General features: G+C 51.1%; 1 protein-coding gene across 1 annotated transcript in view; it reads right to left on the bottom strand.

The window, feature by feature from the left end:
* csmd2 (CUB and Sushi multiple domains 2) overlaps positions 1-10,000 on the bottom strand; it is a gene marked incomplete at both ends in the record, with an annotated part of 339,405 nt that overhangs the window by 44,421 nt on the left and 284,984 nt on the right. Inside the window, 3 exon segments of the mRNA XM_084454911.1 lie at positions 6,139-6,252; positions 7,613-7,693; positions 7,795-7,940. Of these exon segments, the coding sequence (XP_084311037.1) occupies positions 6,139-6,252; positions 7,613-7,693; positions 7,795-7,940 (341 nt within the window).

Raw genomic sequence — 10,000 nt, 5'->3', positions numbered from 1 at the left:
TCGTTTCCATAACAACATTCTTGACTCTACCCAGGTTCGATACATTATCTTGTAACCAACCGTTACATTATTTACTTGCACTTTGCAACTTTTTGGCTTTTACTGTCATGTCAAAAAGTAGAAAGATTGCTCTGGCTGTAGCCTATTTAGAGGCTGAGGAGGAGAGAGTTGGTCGGACTCGATTATGGGTTCACGATATCCTCCGTGGCCGACAGCAGTACGGGGCCCATCATATTGTCATGATTGGTCGTCTGATCAAAATACGCTCCATGTCATAGCGGATTTCTCCAAAAGTTGAACTATTTACAACTTCAGGAATCCTCTCTGGCCAGCGCACAGCGCAGATGCGCAGCGCATTTCAATATCCGCCCACATTTTGATCTTTTCCCATAGCTTTGAATGGAAAATAAGCTGTTGAAATCCGCAGCGCATTTTAAAAATACCCATAGTGTGCACACAGCCTTATCGGCAAAGGCAAGAGGCAACAGGCATTTAGAAACTCATGTGCACACCGGGCATGTTGTGATCTGTGGGCCTAAAGGTACGTTTGCCAAGATCGCAAAGTGTGCCTCAAAGTAGGAGGAGGCGTCGGAGAGCAAAGCTCCCTTCCTCCAATCACGGAGGAGGAGCAGCGACTTAGGAACTATTTGTTCATGGGGGGGGATAAATAAAATAAACCAGTCCTGAGAACATTTGCACTGTGCTCTGTAGTCACTAAGATGATTTCCCAAGATATAAAAGGAAGCTTCTGGCATGCTTTTATCAAAACTCAAATCAATCTCATGAAAATGTTCCTGAATGAGGTGTTAAAAAAAATCCAATAGACAAACTCAATTAACATTGAAGAGGGCAGTCAATGGTGTGCCTGGGATGAGCTGGCAACTTACAGTATGCCAATAAGCTCAGACATGAGTAATGAAGCCTAGCCTCTTGTGTCGCCTTCGGAGTGGAAGCCATTTTGATTCAAATACTGTACAGTCACGAGAACCTAAATACTTTGCCGCGTCTCGTGGGCAGAGCAGCAACAACATTGGTAGTGAAGTTTTAGAGGACCACTCCAGACCACTTCCTTATTCAGTGTTGCACAATAGCCGCCAGGAGGCATCGTTGAACAAGCAAACTCAATTTGTTGGAGAGTAACTGCCTATATTTTAAACTAGTATCTTTGTATCATATTGTGTATATTGTACATTGTATTGTATATTGTGTAGGCTATATTGACATAGTCTATAAGCAAGACGAAGGCAACACATTATTATTGAAGTTGCCACTGGGAATTATAAGATTTCGACCCTCGACAAGATACAGAGTATCTATAGCAAATCACTTCCTCTTTTTTGCTGTCATTTCTAAGGAAGCGTACATACCGGTCAAACTGAGAAACATAGCCTACATTAGGCTATAAGCAACGGCAACCAGATCATCAGAGACGCCCAGTAGCCTACTACACTGTAGCAGTGCTCTACTGCCCCTCGTGGTTGAGGGGTGTAATAATTATTTGACCACCACTGTCGTTGTTGCTCTCGCCACGAGGTGAAGTATTGAAGTTGGGATGACTGTAGAGGCTGACAACTTTATTTTTTATTTTAAATTAATTACTTCCAGTTTTTTTTGGGGGGGTGGTTGTCTGTGTCGGCAGGCCCATCCCTGGCATGACAAACACGGTTCATTTTAGCAGAAAGTCATGGGGACAGACATCCCTCTGGCAGGAAATGAAATAAATAAGGAAGTAAGTGGCAGACGCAGCTGGCTGAGGTGACATTTATTGACTGAGTATTGAAGTTCGGATGACTGTACAGTACAGTCGAGTATAAGGCGCTATTACAGTACGCGTGGGAGCGCGCCACTGGGTGCACTTATAGGAGGTGGTCATCCGTTAACCACGGTTCTCATCCATTATGCACACATCGCCCCCTCTTTACTGAGACAGCATTCATTTCCTTGGTTGCGGTCAACGGCCCGTAGTTTAATAGAGAGAGCATTTGGTCACCTCAAAATGCATTTCAGATGTTAGGTCGGGTAGAGCTAGCCTTCTCTACTCTCCATAGAGAAAACTGAAGACAAATTAATTTAACTGAGTACTGACACCTCTATCTCTATGTAACTCTACCGTTTCATATCACTCTTTGGCTCTGTCATTTGCACTTCATGCACAAGAGGTGCTGTTGACCTCCTCCTGCGTAGTCTAACACGTTTGCTTCTTTTCCACTCACAACTCCATGGATGATTTTCGGGGCCTTCGTTTGAATTAGATTCAACAGATTTGAATAGCAGTCCTCATGACAGTAACCATTACTCCCGGCTGGCTCATTTCCAGGACCTAGACTCTGATTGGCACTATGTAGTCCATAAATTCACAAGGTGATCAATTTCTCATGGCTAAAAAAAATATAAATCGAGTTTTGAATGACCTTTCAGACATCCACTTAATCTTCCAAGCTCAGCGGTTGATGACTTGAGATGGAGTGGGGCTCTTTTCAATAGCTGTTCTGTTCTGTAATCCACTTTGAGATGAAGTGTCAAGAGTGGGAGATTGTAAACACGTTGATTTGACACGTGACAGCTGAAATAAAAGGGCTTTGTTGATATTGTACTCAAGATTTGCTTGTTTTGGATCTCAATCCCAATCTGCCTTGCCCTTGCTGACACAAACAATAGACAATGACGGACTCTGCACTACTGAACACTTGAACACTTCAACCAACACTCGAACAATTGAACACTATGCACAACTGTATACCTGACTGTCATTTCATTGCTCCCTCCGCCACTAGCCCCCACCCACCCACCCACACACACCCAGCGAGGAGCCTCAGCACCAGAAATCACAAATCCACATAAAAAAAAGGCCTTCAAGTGTTAGCGAGCGCTTGCAGGCAAGCCTTCAGCCATGTGGGTATTTAATTAGCATAAGCTCAGGAGCGGCAACGGGCTGATCGGGGGCGGGGGGGTTAGTGTTAGCTGTATTTAATTAGCATAAGCTCAGGAGCGGTAATGGGCTGATCTGAGGTGTGTGTGTGGGGGGGGGGGGGGTTAGCGTTAGCGTTAGCATTAGCGGGATCAGAACGTAAGCGTCTGGCGCGGAGCGAGGGATGACAGGGGAGAGGAGGGATCCGACGGCGCCCGGGTGTCAGCCATTACCTTTTAAAGATGACAGGACACGAGAGGAGGAGGAGGGGGGGATGGGGAAGGGGACAAGACGAGCGAAGGGAGCGAAGACAGACGGAGCGAAGGCTGATTATGCAGGTGGACCGATAAGGGCAGATTGAGGGGGGAGTCGAGGGAACCAGCTGTGTGTTTGTTTGTGAGCACGGCCGTGTATGTGCGCGTACCGTCCCTTTAAGCTTCCCCAGGGATCAGAGAGCTGTTGTTCCATCCCTCCTAGTTACGATACAGTGGACAGAGAAGGCCTTACCACAGCAAAACAGGGACATCTTTAATAGTTCCCAGCACTGTACGTGTACCGATATTATTCTTTCTGGCTTGAACTCTGGGCTATTCTGTAAATCATAGATAAATGGTACGTGGCACAGAAAGTATTATTGCAATCTTCTATTCCACAGTTTATAGAATATGAATGAGTGCAGCAGTGAAGAAAGCAGACATGGTGTGAGAGACAGAGACCGGGAGAACCACGACTAAAAATACAAGTCTTGGGGTTATCCCTGTCACCATGGAGACTGGATGCAAGACTCGAAATTCACGAAACTGAGTGTGAGAGAGTGTGAGTGTGTGTGCACTCGGGCATGCAGGGGAGAGGGAAATAGCATGGGTATCTGGGCAAGGGTTGGGTTAGCATCTGTGTGTGTGTGTGTGTGTGTGTGTGTGTGTGAGTGTAGGAGGGAGGTGGTGTGTGTGTGGGGGTCTGTGTGTGTGTGTGCGCATGTGTAGGAGGGAGGTGGGATGTGTGTGTGTGTGCGTGTGTAAGAGGGAGGTGGTGTGTGTGTGTGTTTGTGCGTGTGTTTGTGCGTGTGTGTGTGCGCGTGTGTTTGTGCGTGTGTGTGTGTGTGTGTGTGTGCACGCGCGCGCGTGTGTGTGTGTGTGTGGGAGGGGGTTGTTGGAGAGGCAGTAGTCTTCCTGCAGTGCAGTGCTAAAGTCAGACCGGCCATGACAGACCCTCTGAGACAGCCCACCTGATGGGGGGTGTGAGGGCTCATGTATAAAGGTGTGTGTGTGTCCGTCTCTTTGTGTGTGTCCCTCTCTTTCTGTGTGTGTGTGTGTATGTGATAGAAGGGAGGTGGGGTCAGTTGTCAGAGCTAGAGACAGTGATTTGATAGGCGCAGCTGCAGCCAGGATATCCTCTGCATTTCAATTAGCTCACTGCCCTCCAACTCTCATCCCTCTCTCTCTCTCTCTCTCTCTCTCTCTCTCTCTCATCCCTCTCTCTCTCTCCCTCTCCCTCTCTTTCTCTCTCTCCCTCCCTCTCTCTCTCTCTTTCTCTCATCCCTCTCTCTCTCTCTCTCTCATCCCTGGCTCTCTCTCCCTCTCCCTCTCTTTCGCTCTCTCTCTCCCTCTCTTTCTCTCCCCTTCTCTCTCATATTCATCCTTTCTCTTTCACAACCTGCCCCTCCTCCCCACCTCTTTCCACCACTAACTTTCAACCTCTATCCCGGGTAAAGAGGTCCTTTCATCGGAGGGGGGAGGAGCGTGGGGGGCGTGGGGGGAGGGGCGAGGGGACATTAGCAGGTCCCGTCCAGATAACTCCCAGTGGCTCTGACGCGTGAGGGCAGACATGAGAGGTGAGTGAGGGGGGAGTGAGGGGGGAGTGAGAGGTGAGTGAGGGGGGAGTGAGGGGGGAGTGAGGGGGGAGTGAGAGGTGAGTGAGGGGGGAGTGGCCGGGACCTGGCGCAGACCCGGGGAGGAAAACAAGCTCTTTTTGTGCCTCCCTCACTTTAGACTGAGTGCTCTCTCAGTCTCACACCCCCTCTCCCTCTTTCCAACTCTCTCTCCCTGCTAACCCCCCCTCTCTCTCTGTCTCTCTCCCCCTCTCTCTAACTTACCCCCCTCTCCCTCTTTCTAACTCTCTCTCCCTGCTAACCCCCCCTCTTTCTCTCTCCCCCTCTCTCTAACTAACCCCCCTCTCCCTCTAACTCTACCTCCCAACCCCTCTCTCTCTCCCCTCCCCTCTCACCTCCTCTCCCTCTCTCTCCCTCCCTCTCTTCCTCCTTCTTTCTCTTTTTCTCCCTCTCTACATCTCTCCCTCCCTCCCTCCCTCTCTCTCTCTTTCTCCCTCTCTCTCTATCTGTCCTCCTGACCTGTACATGTAAGTCTTCTTTGTTTCCTTCCCATCAGCCACTCTGACGCAGCTCTGCTCCTGAAACATTGAACATGTTTTCCATTTGGTTCATTGTCCTTCATTTGCCTTCAACAGCTACTGCCGAGAGAGAGAGAGAGAAAGAGAGAGAGAGAGAGGGAGAACGACAGAGAGAGGGAGAGAGAGAGAGAGAGGGAGAGAGAGAGGGAGAGAGAGAGAGGGAGAGAGAGAGAGAGAGGGAGGGAGAGAGAGAAAGAGGGAGAGAGGGAGAGAGAGGGAGAGGGAGGGAGAGAGAGGGAGAGAGAAAGAGAGGGAGGGAGAGAGAGGGAGAGAAAGAGAGAGGGAGAGAGAGAGAGAGAGAGAGAGAGAGAGAGAGAGGGAGTGCATGCGTGTGTGCGTGTGAGTCTACCCGCCTGGTGTGTTGGACAGCAGACGAGCCAACACGCGGGGGAACGCTGCACGCACTCTGACTGAACCCGCTGGTCTGCTGGTGTGTGTGTGTGTGTGTGGGGGGGGGGGGGGGGGGGGGGGGGCAGTATTCATGGATTCCTCAGGCAGCAGGATCTCAAAACGCATGAAACACCATAGCATCAGGTCTGCCTAGCCCACACACCCCCAGGGAACAACCACAACAAAAACAACAACAACGGAACACAGATATGGTCGCTGCATCTGCGAGAAGAGACATGGAAAAAAGGTTTGGGACATGTTTTATACAGACTTGTGAACACAGTAGCTTTTCTGAGTCGGGAAGGACCGTTTGGATCGAGAAGCAAGATGGCGTCGCGTGATGTAGCCGTCTTCCCCTGACCATGGGGAGACGCCCGGACATGTGAACGTGACTTAAAACCAACTTGTCTTGGGAAGGGGGAGGAGCATCTTACCGTCACAGGAAGGAGGCGGGCCGGCAAACTCCAGGTGGGTCCCCAGGCGACACGTCAGGATGCTGTTACCGCTCAGCTGGTAGCCTGGCAGGCACCTGTAGCGCACAATGTCACCTGGAGGGAGGGAGGGAGGGAGGGAGGGAGAGGGAGGGAGAGAGAGGGAGGGAGGGGGAGGGAGGTAAAAGTTGAGACGGGGAGTTAAAAAGGTGTCAACAAGAGACAGAGAGGGAGGGAGAGAGAAGGAGGAAGGCGGTAGGGGAAGAGTTAAAAAGGGACCAGATGAGAGAGAGAAAGAGAGGAAGACAGAGAGAGATGAAGGGAGAGAGGGAGGGAGAGAGGAAGAGAGAGAAGGAGAGAGAGGAAGAGAGAAGGAGAGAGTGAGAGAGAGAGAGGGAGAGAGAGAGAGGGAGAGAGGGAGGGAGAGAGAGAGGAAGAGAGAGAAGGAGAGAGAGAGGAAGAGAGAAGGAGAGAGAGAGAGAGAGGGAGAGAGAGGGAGAGAGAGAGATGGAGGGAGAGAGAGGGAGAGAGATAGATGGAGAGAGAGAGGGGGAAAGAGAGAGAGGGAGAGAGGAAGAGAGAGAGAGAAGGATAGAGAGAGAGGAAGAGAGAGAGGGAGAGAGAAGGAGAGAGAGAGAGACGGTGATTGAAAAAGATCGTTAAACTACCCGTCTACAAAGCGGCTTGGACAAATGTCAAACCATGAATCAGAGTGCACTCCACACCGCTCTGAGGAGAAATCAAAAACGGCGTGTTGAGACCCTCAACGTGAACAAACGCAGCGCAATGGCGCCGTCGCTCTGCTTATGTCAATGACTGATGCCTTTCCACGTCACTGAGCAAATAAACCGAGAGGCTGGATTCATCCAGACTGTGGGCTGTGTTAAATGGGAGCACCTGTTCTCTGCTGACTCGGCGCGAGGGTCTTCATTAGTCATTCTCTGTTTGCCAAAGCCCCTGGGTGCTGTAATCTGGGTTGTGAATCAGCAGCGTACCGCTGCCCTATGGGAGTTGTAGTCAGTGTGACATGCGTGTGTATGCATATTTGTGTGTGTGTGTGTGTGCCCGTGTGTGTGTGTGTGTGTTTATGTGTGCATATATGGATGTGTGTTTGAATGGTCATGTTTGTGTGTTACTTTGTATGTGTGTGTGTGTGTGTGTTTATGTGCGCATATATGGATGTGTGCATGAATGGTCATGTTTGTGTGTGTGTGTGTGTGTGTGAGTGTGTGTGTGTGTGTACTCTGTGTGTGTACTCTGTGTGTGTGTGTGTGTGTGTGTGTGTGTGTGTGTGTGTGTGTGTGTACAGTATGTGTGCATCTATGGATGTGTGCATTAATGGCTCATCTATGGATGTGTGCATGTTTGTGTGTGTGTGTACTGTGTGTGTGTGTGTTTGTGTGTGCACGTGTGTGTGTGTGTGTGTGTGTGCATGTGTGTGTGCGTGTACTCTGTGTGTGTGTGTGTGTTCACTCACCTATTTTAAACTCCTTGCTGGCCATCAGGATCTCTGCGTTGGGGATGATGGGTGGAGGCAGACAGAACTGCAGTCTGTACGCTGTGAGACACGATGAGAGAGAGTACATATTCACTACATCTGCACGCGCACGCGTGTGTGTGTGTGTGTGTGTCTGATATCGCATGGGTATAGAAACGTACCTTGATAGTTGATACGGAACAGTCCGCCCTTTTCCGTGTTGCTACGGAAACGGATCAGGACCTGATTGGACGTGCTGCGTGGCGGGTCTGCTGGCTCCTCCCCCGTGTAGATGCCCAGCTTCCTGGCCGTCTCCTGCGGACCATCCCTACGGAGACCAGGAGGTCAAAGGTTAAACGAGTCGAGAGGCCGTTGCGCAATCAGAGACGATTCCCGCGAGAACAGAGCCGGACGTGGACGGTCACTTCACACCAGGAAGTCAAAACATCGAGGGCGGAGCCAGCACATTACCGACCTATCAGATCCAGCTGCGTTTGAACATTATTTCATCTGAAGCGTATAGTCCGGACTAAATGAAGAACTCATTTAAGTTATATACTTTGTCGTTTATGTAATAACAACCTCCATGAAGTGGGAGTTAACGTAGAAGAAGAGTGCAGGACTCGTTAGTAATACTAGAAAAGTGGAAATCTGCGGTCAGTGACCAATCAGAGGCCAAATCAGCCTCGATCTGCCAATCAGCATCCGACACAAAATCCGAGCGGATTCTCTTTCTCTGTCCATGAATATCACAGCTTGTTTTCCCAGAAGTTATTTCCGTAACGAGAGGTCCTGCACAGAATAGGTCTCGCCGCGTTAAGTCAACATTCCCAGATAAAAGGACACATTTGGGGACGAGCACGCCGACAGCTGGAACCCCTCGCTTCTATTCTAGGGAACACGCCGTCGCCCAACGGGAGCTGTGCCCCCCGCCTTGGCTCCGCCTCTGCCGCAGCTTGCTGGCCAATAAGCCGCAAGTGCCTCTGTCGTCTACTCAGCCTGGAAAGAGCCTCTCTCTGGCCGTGCGACTGGGCCCAGGAGATGGCCAGCTCTCTCTCTCTGGCCGTGCGACTGGGCCCAGGAGATGGCCAGCTCTCTCTCTCTGGCCGTGCGACTGGGCCCAGGAGATGGCCAGCTCTCTCTCTCTGGCCGTGCGACTGGGCCCAGGAGATGGCCAGCTCTCTCTCTCTGGCCGTGCGACTGGGCCCAGGAGATGGCCAGCTCTCTCTCTCTGGTCAGCTGGGGGTGGGGAGTGGCTGCTCGCTCCTGCGGTTGTCAGGGCGCGCGGGGGGGGCGGACAAGCACGCGTGGCGCCGGTGTTAGCTGGGGAACTGGAGAGTGACGATAATTGGCGTCTTGGACTTCGTGGTTGGGGGGGGGGGGGGGGGGGGGGGTGCCAGGGGGGCCTTGGGAAGTTTTAGGTGTTGGTGTGGGGAGTTCAGGTGAGGGGCATTCTGGGGGTGTGTGAGCCAGGCCACGGTACGTGACGCTGGCGAGGAACCCAGGACCGCGTGGGGCTTATTCCCGCCTTCAGGCTGGCCTCGGGGGGGGTTGCCAGGTTGGCGCCAGGGACATCAGCTGGGACTGGCGGACAAACACCACGGACGCTAAGCCACGCCCCTGCCCTGTGTTTGTCCCCTCGCCCGCCCGCCAGGGGTCCAGGTGAGGGGGAGCGGGTCTGACACGTTTGACCTTCGAACGTGAGTGAGCACACACACACACACGGCGATTAAACATCCTCTGTATCTCTAGAGCACACTCGGACAGTCCCTCAACATTCCCCCGGCAGGGACCCCAGAGAGAGAGAGGGATGGGCGAATAGAGGGATGGAGGGATAGAGGTATGGGAGATAGAGGGATGGAGAGATAGAGGGATGGAGAAAGAGAGGGATGACAGATAGAGGGAAGGAGAGATAGAGAGATAGAGGTATGGAGAGATAGAGGGATGAGAGATAGAGGGATGGTAGATAGAGGGATAGAGAGATAGAGGTATGGAGAGATAGAGGGATGAGAGATAGAGGGATGGAGAGATAGAGGGAAGGAGAGATAGAGGTATGGAGAGATAGAGGGATGGAGATAGAGGGATGGAGATAGAGGGATGAGAGATAGACAAATAGAGAGATAGAGGGATGGAGATAGAGGGATGAGAGATAGACAAATAGAGAGATAGAGGGATGGAGATAGAGGGATAGAGAGATAGAGGGATGGAGATAGAGGGATGAGAGATAGAGGTTTAGAGAGATAGAGGGATGAGAGATAGAGGAATAGAGAGATAGAGGGATGAGAGATAGAGGGATGAGAGATAGAGGGATAGAGAGATAGAGGGATGGAGATAGAGAGATAGAGGGATAGAGAGATAGAGGGATGGAGATAGAGGGATAGAGAGATA

This window comes from Borostomias antarcticus, assembly GCF_949987555.1.
Source record: "Borostomias antarcticus genome assembly, chromosome: 21".
NCBI lineage: Eukaryota > Metazoa > Chordata > Actinopteri > Stomiiformes > Stomiidae > Borostomias > Borostomias antarcticus.
The sequence above is the reverse complement of the archived record's forward strand: the minus strand, read 5'-3'. Positions and strand labels throughout refer to the sequence as shown.